The sequence below is a fragment of the Cyprinus carpio genome, chromosome A8 (assembly GCF_018340385.1).
Source record: "Cyprinus carpio isolate SPL01 chromosome A8, ASM1834038v1, whole genome shotgun sequence".
NCBI lineage: Eukaryota > Metazoa > Chordata > Actinopteri > Cypriniformes > Cyprinidae > Cyprinus > Cyprinus carpio.
The window spans coordinates 895,192-913,579 of NC_056579.1; the positions used below are offsets into that span (position 1 = coordinate 895,192).

At 38.3% G+C, this 18,388-nt stretch overlaps 2 protein-coding genes across 4 annotated transcripts; both read left to right on the plus strand.

Annotated features, from left to right (window-relative positions):
- The first annotated feature begins 228 nt into the window (after positions 1-228).
- Positions 229-3,988, plus strand: LOC109074386 (phospholipid phosphatase 1-like). Its single transcript, XM_019090424.2, has 6 exons — positions 229-583; positions 1,690-1,841; positions 1,945-2,216; positions 2,368-2,425; positions 3,322-3,498; positions 3,574-3,988. The coding sequence occupies exons 1-6, from the start codon at positions 472-474 to the stop codon at positions 3,691-3,693; spliced, it is 891 nt and encodes a 296-aa protein (XP_018945969.1). The 5' UTR covers positions 229-471; the 3' UTR covers positions 3,694-3,988.
- Positions 3,989-4,013: 25 nt separating this feature from the next.
- Positions 4,014-13,383, plus strand: LOC109074383 (E3 ubiquitin-protein ligase RNF165-like). 3 transcript variants are annotated; one of them, XM_042761529.1, is made up of 8 exons: positions 4,647-4,925; positions 8,989-9,298; positions 10,244-10,378; positions 10,461-10,584; positions 10,730-10,834; positions 10,920-11,015; positions 11,502-11,605; positions 11,693-13,383. In XM_042761529.1, exons 1-8 carry the CDS (start codon positions 4,865-4,867, stop codon positions 11,808-11,810), a joined length of 1,053 nt encoding a protein of 350 aa, XP_042617463.1. In that variant the 5' UTR covers positions 4,647-4,864; the 3' UTR covers positions 11,811-13,383. The 3 variants fall into 3 exon arrangements, 2 of the variants coding, with proteins under 2 accessions (XP_042617463.1, XP_042617464.1); XM_042761530.1 differs by having other exon boundaries at positions 4,648-4,925; positions 10,247-10,378; XR_006160605.1 differs by lacking the exons at positions 8,989-9,298; positions 10,244-10,378; positions 10,461-10,584; ... (2 more) ...; positions 11,502-11,605; positions 11,693-13,383 and adding an exon at positions 5,648-6,545 and having other exon boundaries at positions 4,014-4,925.
- The last annotated feature ends 5,005 nt before the right edge of the window (positions 13,384-18,388 follow it).

Consider the following 18,388-nt stretch of genomic DNA (forward strand, 5'->3'; position numbering starts at 1 on the left):
TATTTAAATCTATAAATCATCTAACTATGGTTATTTTCCTGTTTATTACTGTGATGCTGCTTTGAAACAATCTGTATTGTATAAATGGCTATGAATAAATATGACTTGTGAATTTTGTATTTTAAATGGTATTTGGAATGTTGTGAAATATGAACGAGAATGCTGAAGCGCTGCTCTGTCGGAGGCATCATTGACTCTAGTGAGGAAGAGGAAAAGGAAGAGGAAGCGGTGGGCGGAGCCTGTAGATGACCATCATGCGATATGAAGTAACCGGAGATCTAACGGCGACAAACGTCGGACCATTACCATAAAACTCATATGATTCACGCTCGTTCATCACGAAAATAACAAAAAGGTGACTGGAGAAGCAGCCGGGTGTTTCTTCGCTCGATGACCAGATTGTCTACAGTTTAACTAATGCGTTCCACTTAATAAGTGAAAGAGCTGCATTGTTTTATCATATGTTGATAAATGATCAACTGTAAGTTCTCCAAAGGCTCCAGAAGTGTGTTTGCGGAACTGAGAATGTTCGAGACTAAAGGAATCTTCGGCTTTTGTGCGGATGTCAGCTGTCTGGTGCTCGGTAAGACTTCATTCACATTACAGCTGATCGTTTTGTTGATTAAATCTGCGTTATTATTGTTACTGCTCGAGATACTGGGTCTGAATGTCACACTGTAGCGCGCATCGATGAAACATTCATGTCCGTTCCAGTATATTCAATATTACTCAATATAGGTCACTGCACATTTATTACAGTGTACTGCAATATAAAGTTTTATTATTGCTCAGGAAGAACAAAAGTACGAGCTTGTATCGAGAGTTTTTTTAGTTTCTTTTATGAGGTGAGGTGAAAGTACAGCAGTGTTCACAGATAAGTTGTGTTTACATTTTATTCAAACGGTCTAATTCTTTCAATGTTATGAAAAAAAATAGTAATAACATTAGAAAATGTTGTCCAATTAAAACTATATATATGTGTGTGTTGAATTAGGTTGATTTTTCGTTCTTGTTTTAATCATTTCAATCAGTTTATCAGAAAACAAGACTTCTTATCTTGTTTCTTCACACAGTCATAAATGTTTAAAGCCCTTATAATAGGCTTTTTAAGCCTACTATACATGCAACATATTCCAGATGCTCAAGCTACTGTCTGTTAGCTCTATGTTATGTGCATTATTAGAAAAATGCTTAGAATGTTTGTGGACGAGGAAATTCTTCAGTGGAGAGACTGTGATTGCTAATTCATTTAAAGGTCACAGTAAGGAATTCTCTGGACTAATGTGATGTATATGAATGCCGAATAATGCCAGAATACTTCTATTGTTGAACAATTGATTTAAATAGTGTGAAGTGATTTGATTTAGCATTATGGTGTCTCTTCAGCAGAATGTGCACTTCTCCAATAACACACTGGACACAACTAACAAAACATACATCACCAGCTGATACGGTCTGTTCCTAAAGCGCTGGAACTCTACCCTCAGGCCTTCAACTGACCAAAAGACTTTAGTAATATCATTGATTTAACTGCATTGACACTATCAGATGAGAACAGAACTTTGATGATTCATTGGTTCTCTTTTGAGAGAGATCACATCAGAAAACACTTCTAATAAACCCTGTGTCAGTGATATAAACAGGCCTGTGAACCTGTGAACATTTGTGTGGTTTCTGTCTTCGTTGCAGCTGGACTTCCATTTGCGATACTGAATATTCAGCACACGCCATTCAAAAGAGGCTTTTTTTGCAGCGATGACTCCATCAGGTACCCCTTTAAAGAAGATACCATATCCTACCAGTTACTGATGGGGATAATGATTCCATTCACACTGTTGATAGTAAGTGTTCGCTTGCTTTCTTAACCAGTACTCTTCTCCAGAGCTTCATTTCCTTGTTAGAGTTGGTCAAAACGTCATGCATTTTTTTTCTTCTTCACCACAGATAATCTTCGGCGAGTGTTTTTCTATATATCTGCGGTCCAGAGCTTCTTTCAGTTATGAGTATGTAGTGTGTGTGTATAAGGGCGTAGGATCATTCGTGTTTGGAGCGGCGTTGAGTCAGTCTCTGACTGATATCGCCAAATACACCATTGGCCGACTGCGACCGCACTTTCTGACCGCGTGTGAACCACACTGGAGCCTCATTGATTGTAAATCTGGTTATATTGAGAACTTCACATGCACAGGAGATCCGGTCATCATCACTGAAGGCCGGTGAGTGCAAAACAATGCAACGCATGCATTTCTTTACTCAGATGACCTGGAGTCATGCACTAACACTTTTGCATTGAATCTGCAAGCGCATTGTTTGATTTCGAAAAGAACACTGATTTGCTAATTATGACGGAGAATCTTCTACCGACAGGCTTTCCTTTTATTCTGGTCACGCATCATTCTCCATGTACTGTATGATGTTCCTCGCTGTAAGTGTTTTTATGAATATATTTCATCGGTTTCATTAAACTTAAGGCAAGATACTACAGGCAAAACCATTGTTTTTTTATGCACTAATGTCACAAACTCCAGCGAAGATAATGATAGAAATAAAACAAGGTTTATTAAATAACTCTAGATAGACAGACAATATGCGAGACAACAATACCAGAGAACTAAAGCGTGAAACAGAGTACTATTAATATTAAAATGAGGGGAAAATGACAAACACCTGTGCAGATTAAATTAATTACTGGGAAAACTGAACAAAGGAAGACGGGAAACTAATGAAAACAAACCAAAAGTCCAAGATAATGAAACTAACTAAACAGAACCATGACATCTAACATGTCTTCAGACGAGTGGAGAGAAAACACACATTTAAGTCTTTATTTGACTGCACTTTATCTATTTACGTCTTTAGATTTTAATCTTTAAAGAGTTTTTTCCTTTTTACGAACACCAAACTTTACAGTTTTATTCCTCTCTGTATTCTGAAGGGTTGTTCATATTTCATTCACACTGATTCATACAACATTTTACTCCTGAAAACATGGTGAAAATGTGTTTGTTTTGTGTCTAGTGACAGTATTTTCTGATTTATGGAGTGATAAAAGAAATCCAAAAAAATTTCAGTGTTACAAATTGAATTCAAATTGATGCATATTTAATTAGATAATGCCTCATTTGAATATTAATCAACTGGAGAGGTACAGTGATATCTATTAGTTTACATTTTTACTCTATTTGCCTGTAGTGTCTTGCCTTTATCGTATACATTTAGATTTAGGTAAACTTTATTAAAGCTCAATACATTCAAAAAACACTTAACGTATAGACACGTACTGTACATAGATATTATATGCTAATATGTTTTTCTTTACAGCTGTATCTTCAGTCTAGACTGAGGGCAAGTTGGGCTCGACTGGTTCGGCCGACTCTGCAGTTCTCTTTCATCGCCGTGTCTCTTTACGTGGGTCTGTCGCGCGTCTCTGATTATAAACACCACTGGAGCGACGTTCTGACTGGATTCGTTCAGGGAGCCGCCGTGGCACTGTTTACTGTAAGTGAGGCTATACGCTCATTAATATATGCATGCCATGCTGTAACCAACACACTTCTCTCTCTCTCAACGCAGGTGTTCTTTGTATCGGATCTGTTCAGCGCCAAACGCACGTCAGATAAAGACGAGGAGATCTCACACACGAGTCTGCAGGAGACGTCAGATCCGCCGAACCACTACGGCAGCACAGACTGAGACAGAACGCACTCGATTTGGAAGGAATCGCAGTGGATTTTTTTTTTTTGCTACTGATTCACTTCATTTTTATAATATTACTGGGCAAAAGGTCATTTTTCGTAATGCACATCAGTAGAGAAGAATACAATATCAGCAGCAGTGCAACAATATTCTCACTGCAGTGGCTGCATATATATTACATTTACGTTTAGTCATTTAGTTGATGCTTTTATCCAAAGCGACTTACAAATGAGGACAATGGACGCAATCAAAATCAACTAAAGAGCAATAATATGCAAGTTCTATAACACGACTCAGTTAGCTTAACACAGTCATGTAATGAAAAAAATAAAAATAAAAAAATAAAAAGATAGAATATGAAAAGAATAGAGCAAGTTAGTGTTAGAGGGCTTTTTTTGGCCTTTTTATGTGTCAAATTGTCATAAGAAAAAGAAAGTAGTTGTGGACCAAAATATGAACAACCAAAGTGTCTCAATGCATTGAATTCAATTCATTTTGTGTTTATTTTATTCATTTTTTTTAAAATGCAGATTATTTTATTTTTAATGAAAAATTTAATTCAAAGTGTTACTTTTTTTTTCATTTGTATTGTTATTTTTAATGCAAATTTTAAGACCACAAGCTGTATATTTCCAAGCACTTGAATAATATTTTGTTTGCCTTTAATAGCTTTATATGTAACTTTGTATGTGGTTTTTTTATTATTTGCTGCTTTATTTTTAATTCATTGGCAGCTGTGCTAGTGTGAACCAATGAAACATGGTACTGAATTTTGTTTTTGTTTTGCAATTAAAGCTCTGCCAGACCAACTGTGGTGTAGTTAGTGATATTTAACTAATCATCATAATAATTTTGTTCTAAGTGGCGCGTCTAGTGGTCAGATTATGTCTGCCGGTTTCAAGCATCGGTCAGTTTGATTCATTCAGGTTGGCTAGGATGGATCGTTCGAATCGAACCTGGATCCTCCCTTACAGGTACAAATGCTTCGCGACTCGGTTCGATCGAGTCGCTAAGAAGAATCGATTCAACCGAGCGACTTGTTGGCGAACCGAACGCCGCCGCCGCTGTTCTTTGTCCTCGCGGTGACTGACTGCATATGATCCCGCTGAATGTACATTATTTATTCCTCCGTTTACACTCTGTATTCATCAAACAGAAGATCTGAAGGATGGTGTTAGTTCATGTCGGATATTTGGTTCTTCCTGTCTTTGGCTCTGTGAGAAATAGAGGTATTTATAACGCATTAATTCACGATCAGATCACATCTAAGGGCCTTTGCGTGTTTAATGCATGATTATTAATCCCCACAACTGATCTATATGCTGCTGTAGATCCTTACCCATGAGATATCAAATAAAAACCAGGCTATTTGGATTTTATTTAAGCGAATCGGTGAGGTTTGATTCGGATCTGAGGCTAATCTGTTAGCTAGCCGATCGAAGATCGCTTTCCGCGTCAGAATTCAGTTTAAAATGCATTTAAAATAAATCAATTGGCTTTTATGAAGTATATTCGGTTTATTTGATAGATTGTCGATTCATTCGATCGTGTATTTGAGCGCTGAATGTGATTTTTGAGGTTTATTTGCGAGGTTTGGTTTTACCTCAGAAAGCTAAAGATGCTAACTCAGGCCTGAGCTCAACGGACAACAAACAAAACAAAAATACACAATTTCCATTGTTAACTGGAGTCTTTTAATGCTCATTTGTATTAAATGTAAGTGTAAAAAGTGTTTAGCACAGAATGACACTACCTGCAGATAATCAGACAAAAAGCTGATGCGTTTAAAACATTGTTGTGCATTTCCACCTACGATCGTCTTAAAGAGGAAAACTGCTAACTTTACCTCCATCACTGATTTCACGAAGCTTTTTTGATTTCTTTTTCTGATCTCCTGTCTCATAGTTTGATTTCATGTGCTTTATTTCTGTTCTTATCTCCTGTCTCATAGTCTGTGGAGGCTGAATCTACATTCTGCATTATCAGATCATTGTGTTTTAATGATCATCTGTGTTCTGATCCCTCCTCATTTCCTCTTTCCATCAGAAGACGACAAACATCTCAGATCTGCTCCCTTCCTGAGAACAAACACACACTAAAACCAGAGCTAACACGTTTAGAGCGTCAGCTGCTGTCTGTATGTCACGTGCTGTAGTTTAACCCACATCAGTAGCTCTAGAGGAGTGACTCATGTATGTCCCATCCAGCTTTGGTAGTCCACATGTATGTAAATTCCTGTAAAATGGATGCATTTTGTGCTCGGATGATCCCAGAAACCTTTAGCTGTCACCTGCATTCATTCATCGCCCTTCTGATTTTACACGATCATTCACAATCATGTTTTGAACAAAACCAAAAAAACAACACCCAAATAAGACACGCCAACTAACTGATGTTTGGCTCCAATTGCATCCAATCCGGCGTCCAAAATGTCATCCATTTGGCAGGGATGTTGATTCCTGCACTGCTACTGAGATCCTCTATTAGAGCAATGCAAATGTCTATTGTTTGGTTGTGGTTTCTCTACCTTTTGTTCTGGTAATAGACTTCAGTGCATGAATCACATTATTATTATTCATATTATTTTAATTCTACATTGAATAGACTCCAATGTAATCTTTCTGTAGTAAAGATGTACCCTGCTGTACTGTAACGTGCTGTAGCCGATGCATCTGCTCATTGGATGTTGCTTTTGTTCTGTTAACCCTGTACTGAGCATGGTGGGCCTTGCTATTGGTCAATGTTGTTTTATTTGTTGCATGGACTTATTATTATTATTATTATTATTATTATGACACAAATCCACACATACTAATATTTTTCAATAAAGAATATAGTATTTTTCCTAACCTCCAGTGTGCTTCTTGCTGATTTCCATTTATTGTCTCCCCCCCCCCACCTCCTCCCTCTGCTGTGACCGATAGACTGATTTCCTCGCTTTTTTCATCATGAGATCTCAATGAGTTGATCTGTGGTCATTTACGCTCATCACCGAGGCCCTTAAAGGTGCAGTGTGTGTTCGCGAGAACCGTAGACATCCACAATTTGAATGGGATCCTACTAGATGCATTTCCGATCATGGTTTTAACGCTGCACCTTTAAGTCTTCTCATTGTAAATGATTCTGAACTGTGTATCTGCCAGCAGAAAGTAGAGTGGAGAGATGGATAATTCTGCCTTTCTGTGTCTCATTTTCCCCCCATTTCTGCTGACATAACTTTGAGTTTTCTTTCTCATAAATGAATAATATAAACCATAAAATGGTGCATTGATTGATTTCCTCATTCATTTGTCGTTTTGTAAGCAGCCAGCAGATAACTCCATCACAACACCACAAACTCATGTTTCAAACATTCACCTGTCTTTTGTTATTAATCCAGTGAAATGTAAATAGCGCTTCTGAAAGAAGGACATTTAACTTCTATGTAGCCTGTTTAATATAAAATTAGTCTTTTGCAATAGAAGTTATGTTTGTTCCAGAAATGCCAGGACTTTGAGTGTAATTGTTGTTCTATACATTAATGTTCACGTCAGGTTATAATAAAGCATGCTAACTGCATGTCTTGCCCCTGCACCAGCAAAAGCCTTGGGTTCCCGAGATGTCTGCTTCTTCTGATGTCATTTTGCTCCTATGAAGGTTTAGAGTTGAAGAGATAATCATTCCACTTGGATAAGTCACAGTGTACATGTTCCCAAGGATAATGAGTCAGTCCTAGAAAAACATTCCTATTATCCAATCAGATTTCAGACTCACAGTATTCTTAACCCTTAGTCATTTCAGGAGTGGGCGATGGATGTGGTCTGGACTATGATTGGTTTTCCAGAACCAACAGAGCATGTTGTTTCAGGAAGATGTCCTACTTTAAGTCCATCGAGATGTCATTGGCTTTGAGATTTTGTTTTGCCAGCACATGGATGTTGCTTTGGAAAATAGTTCCCACACACATATCCAAAATCCTGTCATTAGAAAACGCAAATCCCTTTATTGATAATGCGTGACGGGCTAACAGCTCGCATAAAAATACAGCAGCTTTGGCCAAAACCCAGACCTTTACTGATCGCTCAGACATTTGGCTGAGAATCTAAAGCAGCTGTGGATTCCTTCAGCTGTCCAGGAACGCATCTCGCAGTCTACTTTCGGTAGTCGCTAAATAAATGTAGAGCGTTCACATCTGCTGTGCCGAGATGAGGAGACACTTCTGTTCACAGTCACACAGCTGTAGAATACGGTTGATATATACATGATTATTTCCCCAACCAGTTAAACACAGCTAATTTCATTGGACAACTCAATCACAAAGTAGCCTGGCAAGAAAAGTTCAGACTTCAGAAAAGTCGGCGATGGATCTGATGATGAGAAACAGTCATGTTATCCATCAGGATGTTCTACCAACACTAAATTTAGGTCTATATTTGTTTTAGCCCTTCGTAACATTACCAATGTAATATTTATATTTAGGTTTGTGCTTTATTGGTTTGGGAACCAGTTGGAAACCAAGAACCATATTCTACAATGAACTGACTACCTGTAAAGTTCAGTGACCTGTTGCATAAACATTTTAGACTAGTCTTACAAGATAGTCAAACTTTTCTCCAATATCTTTTTTAGATCAGTTACTTAAGCCTGATGAAGGTCATAGGACCGAGCCGTTGTGAATAAATCTATTTTGGATACGTTTGCAAGTATAGATAGTGTGTGGGATTTATTATTTTTTGCTTAGATCAGTTACTTTTGGTAGACTTATCTAATTTGAACCCGAAATATAAAGCTTGATTGGCTAAGTGCTAGTTGGTAAGACTTGTTAAATGTTTATGCAACTGGCCACATGACTCATAACCAGTTATATATGCCATGTGAACTAGACTTGTGCATCACACTACTGGAAATATGACTATTCAAGATTAAAAAAATAGGGATATTGTATTGTAGAGAGACAAAGTGTTTGGATAGAAGAAATATAAACTAAATTGGACAAAACTGAACCACAAAATGTAAGAGACTGAACTAGTTGCAAGTCTGACTTCATTTACCTGTTTATACTGTCTGTCCTATATATCCGATAGTAAATTTGATTCCCAATCCTAAACACGAACTGTGTGAATATAGTGTCCCAAACCAAAATATTGAACACGCTGTTCAAACAACTCACTCATCTTCACTCTTCATTTGCCATCACACCCCACTGCTGATGATTGATTGATTTCTTCTGGAAGTTCAGGAGAGGAGAAAGGCCGGCCTCCAGCAGCGGTTTAATCCCATTCATAATTCGCTTTGATGTCATTGTTGTTGCAGGATCTCATTTTAACAGGCATCAGCACAGTCATGCTACCTCTTGCCGGCATTTCCACGTAGGGCCCCAGGCCCAGATCCCTGTTGATTTCCCAATGCCCCATCCAGGACAATCTCAGACAGGAATGAGCCATCATCTCGGCCCCACGCACCAGCCAGCCGCGGCGTTACATCCACCCCTCAACCACATACCAGCTCCACCGTTCCAGGACATCCCACCCCCGCCCTTCCTACCTCAGGCTTTACACCAGCAATACCTCATCCAGCAGCAGATCCTGGAGGCCCAGCACAGGAGGATACTTCCACAGCCCAGGTATGACGCCGTGTTAAACTCATAATCAACCACATTTCACGAGTTCACCTGCCCATCCAGTCTGAATAGTTAATGGTAAACAAACATGGCTTGATGTCCTTGAAGGAGGCTCGAACTGGAGGAATTCCACGAATTCAACCCCCTTATTGTGCTACTACGTAGAGGGAGAATTACGGAAAAAGAGGTGGAGCTGGGGAGGTGGAGGGATGCCGGAACAATTGTTGCTCAAAAAGATAATTTACAGGACTGAATGATTTGGTTCCTCACAAACTTACGTTTGGAACTTCATTTATGTTCTTAAGGCAAGATACTACAGGCACTGGGTTTTGAGAATTTGGATTATTTGGCTTTTCATAATGTATTGTTTCAGACTATTGGAAAGAAAGCATCCAAAATAAACATTTAAGTGTTCATTTTATTGCACTCTTCAAAGAATGTGAGTTTTTTTTCGTCCTCTTCAGTAGCACTTACATAAACTCAATTTTACAGTTTTATTTCTATCCTGTGTTGCCAGGTCTGTGGTTTTCCCACAGCATTGGGCTACTTTTAAACTGTTGCCGCTGGTTATTTATGTCCGCGTGTTTAAGGGACACCAATAACGTGATATTTAGCCCTTGGAATGCAAATTTTACCAGGGGAACCCTACCAAAAACATGTCAGACTTCTGTTCTGGAAACATATGCAAATTCATGCATATTTAAAGATAAAATTTCAGAAAACTTGCAATTCAAAAATTATTCGCAATTCTTAATGAAATCAATCAACTGGGGAAATATGGTGATACTGTTAGTTGCAGCTTTAATCCTATTCACCTGTAGTGTCTTGCTTAACTCATCTTCTGAGTCTTATTGAGACATCTCATAATCCAGCAATCAATATTTGTTTTTCTGGTATATTTTATAATCAGGTTTATCCAGCTGACTCAGGCTCTAACCATTTTCCCAGCAGACATGCTCCAGACCGAACCCTTCCCCATCCGCAGACGCTGCGGCCGCCATATGAATACCCACCATCCATTCATATTCCCCCACCGCCGCCGGTGCCGCAGCAGCCGCGCTACCTTGCCGAAGGAACAGACTGGTATGTCTGTATTCAGTGACTTCTTAAACTAGTACTCAGTTTGGCTTTGATTGACTGACGCCATTCCTGTTTTTGCATCCAGGGATCTGAGTGTGGATCCAGGCCTGCCTCAGTACCATGTCTCTCCCCTCACTCAACATTATCAGCATTACCTGACCTCTCCACGACTGCATCACTTCCCCAGGAACACCACCTCAGCACAAGTGGTCAGTCTGAGCCTTTCGTACCCACTGCAATCATGCACATGACAGATCCTTACTCCAAAGTAACTGACCAGTGCTTGTCTTCCATTGGTGTTGCTAGTGCCACTTATCTCTTTATGTACTTCTTCATTGGTGCTGTCTTGCACAGGTTGTCCATGAGATCAGAAACTACCCTTATCCTCAGCTACATCTGCTGGCTCTCCAAAGCCTCAGTCCGTCTCGCCATGCGTCTGCGGTGCGGGAGAGTTACGAGGTACCATCACACTTGGTGTTCTTGATCGCACATCTTCTTAATCATTCATGTAATGTGACGTGTTTCCATGTGGTTTTGATTCCAGGAGCTCCTGCAGTTGGAAGACAGACTGGGCAATGTGAACAGAGGGGCTCTGCCGACCACCATCGAGAGGTTTACCTTTCCTCATAAGTATAAAAAGGTAAAACCACAACTGCACAATGACATTTAAAAGTTCCTGTCAAGACTGTTATGTGTCAACATTTGTTACATCCTTGAATAAATATATTCCTTATCCTTCTGTTGTTCTGGGGTTAATTACTTAAAACTACTTCTTGGAATTTTGTAAGCTTTTCCTCAATGATCATGAATTTTCTCTTTGGTTTGCACGCAAAGATTCGACTCATAGTTGTGCTTTGGAAAGGCTGTGCAAATTTTGGTTACATTGATGTATTGGAGTCAAACTGAGTCTCAATGGGTTTCAATGCAATTCACCAAAAATCAAGACTTTAAACAAACCTAGACCATTAAATATATGGATATGATGTGGGTTTTAAGGTGAAGGTTGCTGGAGAATTACTGGACCTTTTATTAATTCCTTGTTGAACCTGTAATTTATGAAGTCTAAGTTTCTTTTGTATTAAAAAGCATGTGCTAAAAGACTAATAACTGATGGTGTGATTTGTAGAGAATACCTCTAGAGCTGAAGATTGGCATGGATGAAGAGGAACTGGACACGGATGAGAAATGCACAATATGCCTCTCGATGCTTGAAGATGGAGAGGAAGTCAGGTAGTTTGTCGCTCTACTCAAAACCCGTTCACTGGTGAAAATGGTGCCGGTTATCGGTCAACAAATGTATTGTCTTTCTCTCCCCAGGAGATTACCCTGCATGCACCTCTTCCATCAGGCTTGTGTTGACCAGTGGCTGGCAACCAATAAGAAGTGTCCCATCTGCAGGGTAGACATTGAGACGCAGTTGGCCCCTGATAGCTGATGTCTCATGTAGCACTAGCTAAAGTCCTGTCGTCTTTCTTAGTCCCCTCGTGGGCACTTTGCCAAATGTGTGTCATCTCCATCACCTCTCACCTCTAACCTTTGCCTTCTGAGCCAACTGACGATGTAGAACGGGGAAGACGAAAAGCGCTGAAGTGGAACCCGGGACGGAGTCGTAGAGCACGTGGAGAAGAACGAGTCTGTCGATGATGCTGATTCAAGTCAAAGTGCTGTGAATGTGTGTGTGTTTGGGACGTGAACGCTGCTCGTAACGTCTCAGAATGATCTCGGATGAAGACCGACCAAATGTTCTCAGTGTTCAGTAGGTCACGGATGAAGCATTACGGCATGAACACAACAAAGTCCAACATATAACACGTGGTTGGTCATGAACAAATCATTTGTGAAAAAATAAAAATTAAAAAATTAACTGGCGAATGAGAAGCGCGTAAGAGGAGAATAATGACCCTGTGTTTAAAAAAGTTCCATCGTCGTGTCTGTAATTATCGGAGGTGATGCTTGACATTCTTGACCTGTTTGAAATGTGTCCGCGTTTTGTGCTCGTGACGCCTCCGACGCTTAGAAACGTATCCACCAAATGCATGTTGAAGCGAGAGGCCGGGGTTCTTCTGATGAGAGGTCGACGTGCATGAGGACGTTTCCTGCCTGATACTCTACTAATCCTGAAGACACTGTGTTCTCGATGCGTCTCCGAAGTCACTAGGAGTGAAATATGTACCTTAATGCCTGTAGCACAAGCACACGTTGAATAGTAACGCCATAACTCTGTGTTTCCATTCGCTCTGTGACTCGTGGTCTCGCTTGGTCGTAAAGCAGCATCTGTAGAGTCATAATGTGCATGAAACCTGTTTGCTGCCATTTCTAGAGGACATGACAAGGGAGTAAAGCCATTCGTTTTATAGAAACCAAACATAACTTTTCTAAGCTGTTCTTCGTGATCATGATTTATTCTTTTTCCTACTGTTGCCAACCTGTGTGCGGGGCTGGTTCAGCATCACCACATAAGTAGCTGCAATGCTGGAAAAAATGAACCTACAAGTTATTTATTGTCGTCTTAATGTAGTTAGAGGTTGTTCTTGTAAAAGCACTCACTTTCCGATGGGGTCGTGTGATTGTTTCTCTTTCCCTGCTTTTGCATTTGCACTCAGTTTCCTTGCGTATCGTGCACTCCATTAAAAAAACAAAAAAACAAGGGAACAGACTTTTTAACAGCACAGTTTCTTTGCGTAATGATAGTTGTTGCCGCACTGGCCACTTTCTATGTAAGTGACTGTTTATCCGTAGCATTTCAGATGTCTCTGTAGTACATTTGAAGAAATAACCTGCTTGTCTTTGCTTTCACAACTTTTCCAGAATTCAAGCGTTCAGCTGCTTGGAAGCTAGGAAGTTGGAAGCGTTTCCTTGTTTTCAATCACCGTTTTGTAGTATGTCATTGAGCGTATGGAAGCCTGTTTCAACCACTGAATAAAAAATAAAAAAAAGGTTGACTTTTTGTCTTACAAATCTGACTTTTTTCTTGCAATTGCGAGTTAATCTGAGATATAAACTCATAATTGTGAGTTATAAAGTGCAGTTTTGAGGGGGGGGGGTGGGGGCTGATAGGTTTATATCTCGCATTTCTGAGAAAAAAAAGTCACAATTTTGAGATTTTAGAAAAAAATCTGAATTGCGAGATGTAAACTCTCAATTGCGAGAAAAAAGTCAGAATTGCGAGATGTAAACTCAATTGCGAGATAAAATAGAATTGTGAGATGTAAATTCGCAATTGTGAGAAAAAATATAATTGTAAGATGTAAACTCGCAATTGGGAGATAACAGAATTGCGAGATGTAAACACAGTTTCGAGAAAAAAGTCAGAATTGCGAGATTGTTAACTCGCAATTGAGTTTATATCTCGCGAGATGTAAACTCGCAATTGGGAGAAATCGCGAGATGTAAACTTGCAATTGGGAGAAAAAAGATACAAAATCACAATTGTGAGAAAAAAGTAAAAGAAAAAAGTCAGAATTGCGAGATGTAAACTCGAAATTGGGAGATATAATATAATTGCGAGATGTAAATTTCCAATTTCTAGAAAAAGTTTTGAATTGAGAGATGTAAACTCACTTGTGAGACAAAAAGTCAGAATAACGAGATATAAACTCACAATTGTGAGAAAAAAGTAAATTGCAAGAAGTAAAATTGCAATTGCGAGATAAAATAGAATTGCGAAATCTAAATTCGCAATTTCAAGAAAAAAGTCAGAATTGCGAGATATAAACTCACAATTGTGAGAAAAAAGTAAATTGCAAGAAGTAAAATTGCAATTGCGAGATAAAATAGAATTGCGAAATCTAAATTCGCAATTTCAAGAAAAAAGTCAGAATTGCGAGATGTAAACTCGCAATGACGAGATAAAATAAAACTGTGAGATGTAAATTTGCAATTGCGAGAAAACTATTTGAATTGAGAGATGTAAACTCAATTGTGAGACAAAAAGTCAGAATCACGAGATATAAACTCGCAATTGTGAGAAAAAAGTAAATTGCGAGAAGTAAAATTGCAATTGCGAGATAAAATAGAATTGCGAGATGGAAATTCAAAACTAAGAGATAAAAACAATAAATAACAATAAAAAAAAAAAGAAATAATAGAAATAAATAAAATTGCGAGATAAAATAGAATTGTGAGATGTAAATTCGCAATTGTGAGAAAAAATATCATAATTGTAAGATGTAAACTCGCAATTGCGAGACAAAAAGTCAGAATTGCAAGATGTAAACTCAATTGAGAGAAGAAAAATTAGAATTGCGAGATATAAACTCTCAATTGCGAGACAAATTCAGTGGTGGAAACGGGCTTCCAAAGTGAGTGTCTGCTGTGTGGAACGTGATCTTTTCTCATCGTCCATCTGTGTTTTATAGTTTACACATGATATTGTTCGTCGAAATGCCTTAAGTATTTAACAATCATAATTTATGACTAACTTTACCTACTATGGGTGCGTATTTAAGTTCTGAACTAGTATCGCAATGTAATCGGTTGGTTTATTTATTTGCGTCAGTGTAACGTGTGTATAAATACCTCATTGTGCTATACCTTAATGGGAGTGCTTGCATGCGGTTGTACTTAGGGGCATAAGTGTCAAAACAAGCTCAAATGCCCCCCGAGGGCGTGCTAGTATGTAGTGCTGTAGTTTGTTTTGGTTACATTCCATTAATGCAATTTCAAAGAGTCGTTCAGCTGTGAGCTTGTAGACAAACTGTTCAATGGACTGGACTTGTTTTGCATGTCTCTCCTGGTTTTGCACTCTCGGCTTTGCCGGCCTCCTGCGAACATCGTCCACTCGTCTCGTCGCTCTGAACCGAGCCGGCGATTCCAGGCCGTGAATCTGTTTTCAGTGTTTTCAGTAGTGAGGAGTGAGTTCAGCGCTTACTGTGATTGATTATAGCTGCTTGTCTTGTGCCCATCCAGCCCGATCTCACGGCAATTCGTACATATTTTACGAGGTGGCTAATTCGTACGAATTCGTACGACCACACTCGTACAAATTCATACGATTTTTGCCAAATCGTACGTATTTTACGAGTTGCACATTCGTATGAATTTGTACGAATGACCTACACCTAACCCCGCCCCTAAACTTAACCGTTACAGCCCATCTGGCTTTAACTTTCAATTACAGCCAGCCATTGTATGCTGTATTTTTAATCGGGATTTAAAGTGATGCTTCCTTTTCCCATGAGTAGCAGATTTCCTTTACTTTTCTTTACGTATCGGTACTTCATAAGAGGGGCTTTAAATGTCTGAATGCAGGTCGTGTTGTGGTACATTCTAGCGTAGCTGGCGTATGTTTGTCATATTTCACAATTTTAGCGCGTCAGGTTATTCAGCTTCGATCCCCCAAATAATAATAATCTGCCAGTACAGCGTTGTTTCACAGTAGAAAACACTAATGTCCACCGATAAGGCAGATATCTCTTATTTCCGGAGAATTAAGTGTTTTTTTCTGCCATGCACAACGATCTGTTCCAATACTCGTTATCTTCAACACACTTAGATATCGTTATGCCGAAATAGACAAAAAAAAAAAGAAAAAAAAAGAACAATGGCTTTATATTTCACGATTTGTGTTTCTAGCCTGTGTAGCCTTAAAGTCTCTTGATTTGATCAATCTCTCCAGCAGATTTTGGACATAAGCAATAGTAGTATCATGTTTCGCTAACAGACTGAACCGTAGATCCTAAAGCACAAGCTCTGTAATGCATGTCTTTCTCAGGTTTTAATATGCGTATGAGAATGGATACATATGTTAAAATATTTTACCATAAATATTTCTGATGTTTTTCTGCTGCTGACATAAAAAGAAAAAAATAGTTGAATAACCTGCCAGTGAAAGGGAAGTGGCTCTTTGTATAAGACACTGCTGTGTGCTGTTACTGCGCAATGTTTTCTGACATGAATATTTTATAGCTCAAGTAGAAAAATATGTATTGACAATATTTAAGCAATATAGCTTGGTGATTATAATGTATGATAACTAGATAAGTGTATATTGCGTAAAAAAAAAAAAAAAGAAGAAAATCTTAGATTCACTTTTGGTGGATTTTGTACTGTATTTATTACTAATGATGATGCAAAAAGTTGCATAGCTTAACCCAAAATTTTCTTTCTTTTTTAATTTCTCGTCTTGTATATGACCCTTTTTGTATGTGTTTTTCAAATAAAATGTTGAAAATGCTTCAAAACGTTTTCATTGTCGTTCCATGTCATCTACAGACTCTAATAGTCGCTCATAATCAGACTTGTTTTTGCTGCGGTCAAGAGCCATTAAATCAGGAACTGGTACGTGTTTGTGTAAGGGCCTGTCCCAATACTTGAGAACATGTGCACATAACACATGCAATAGGTCAAGCTTGAGGTCAAAGGTGAGTGCCCATAATGTACACTAAAAATCACACAGTCTCTTATACTGCTTCGGTTTTATTGAATCCCATGATTGATCAAGTCTAGGAACTCATGTGACCCGTAATCAAGAGGTTGAGGAAAACATTCTAGTGCTAGTTAGCTGAATTACTGTATATATTACATAATATACAGTGTAATGAATATTAAAAGACCACAAAGGCTCAAGAATAACTGGTGTAGAGTATTGAGGCTCAAAGCAAACTTATATTTCACACAAAATGGAACACAATAATTCAAATTCTACCGTATTATAAAGTGAAAAGTGTTAAAAATCAAAATGTGTAAACAAAGCTCTGTATGAAAGAACATAAGTGTATGAACAGGGTGTGGGGGATTTACAGGAATAAAGAACAAAAGTAAATTAAAGGAACATGCTACTTGTCTCGAAAAATGTAAGACATAAAAGGCTATTTTTACTACAAACTGTGAAATTCAACCAATAAAAAAAAAAATTTGAATACTTTACGTTACTGGATATTACTGTTGGAGTTTAATATTTCTATCGTAAAACAGTTGTCAAATACAAATATATTTCGCCTTGCACTCTTTCACTGTTAAAAGCGAGGGGGACATGCCCATTTCTGATTATCCATTGCATGGAGTAACTACAACTGTGGGATTTTCACTGAAGTCACATATTGAAACTTAAAATAAAAATAAAAGAAAAGTAGGAGTAGTAGGAACATCTGTTGATTGTAGGCTTTAAATCTGTTGTGAACTTCACAAGCATGTAGACGGCAAATTTGGCGATAGCTTGAGGCTTTGAATCTTTTCGTGGTCAAAAGAAAACTATTAAAGCCAGCACTTTCTTCATTCAGGAAAGTTAAAATAAGAGGAAATTAAGAGATAGAAGCAGAAATGCTTCAAAACAAAATGGTTTCTCCATAGAAACCATACATAACTACTAAACTCAAACTAATAGAAAACAATGATGACGAACACAGAAAACATGTAAGAGAAGAAACTAATAAACATCTTTTTTTTTTTTTTTTTGACTGAAAGAAAGAAAAACAAAGAGACAGTATTGAGAAAGGAAGACGCCGCAGGTCACTGTCTGAGAGTCTCACAGCAGCTTTAAAACCTCCAGCACAGCTGATCATGATCAGTGATCAATCAATCAATCAGACACTGATTAAACACATTCACAACGATCCAGCTCATCTCAGGCTCTGGTCAGACATGCAGCAAGAATCTTTTTATCGCTTAAAAAACATATCAAAACAAAATATGAGTTTTTTAAACTAGCTTTGTAAAAGTGTGTTTGGATTCATGAAAGATGCAAACCTTGATGAAACATCTATTGCTAAAGTCTTAAACAATGTGACGTCAAGTGCCGGTGAAAATGACAAACTCAGAAAAAATCTTAAACATTCTCAGAGCAGTTTGTGTTTGAAGGCACTTGCCATGAAAACGGTTTCAGACCGACTACGAAATTTATTTCTCCGCGGAAATGGAGTCATGAGTACATAAAATAATGGACAAGAATTTATCAATTAATTTACGTCAACCGCTCCAACACACAATTTGAGGGTTTGTGAGTTTATTAAAAAGCAAAAAATTTCAACTTAACCAAAATTAAACATTGTGTTTGTTTTCTGGATGTCGTATCCA

Coding starts and splice junctions, on each gene's coding strand:
- LOC109074386 (XM_019090424.2), top strand. CDS start 472: ATGATCAACTGTAAGTTCTCCAAAGGCTCCAGAAGTGTGTTTGCGGAA. Junction 584..1,689: donor TGTCAGCTGTCTGGTGCTCG/GTAAGACTTCAT, acceptor TCTTCGTTGCAG/CTGGACTTCCATTTGCGATA. Junction 2,217..2,367: donor GTCATCATCACTGAAGGCCG/GTGAGTGCAAAA, acceptor TTCTACCGACAG/GCTTTCCTTTTATTCTGGTC.
- LOC109074383 (XM_042761529.1), top strand. CDS start 4,865: ATGGTGTTAGTTCATGTCGGATATTTGGTTCTTCCTGTCTTTGGCTCT. Junction 9,299..10,243: donor AGGATACTTCCACAGCCCAG/GTATGACGCCGT, acceptor CCATTTTCCCAG/CAGACATGCTCCAGACCGAA. Junction 11,606..11,692: donor GAAGATGGAGAGGAAGTCAG/GTAGTTTGTCGC, acceptor TTCTCTCCCCAG/GAGATTACCCTGCATGCACC.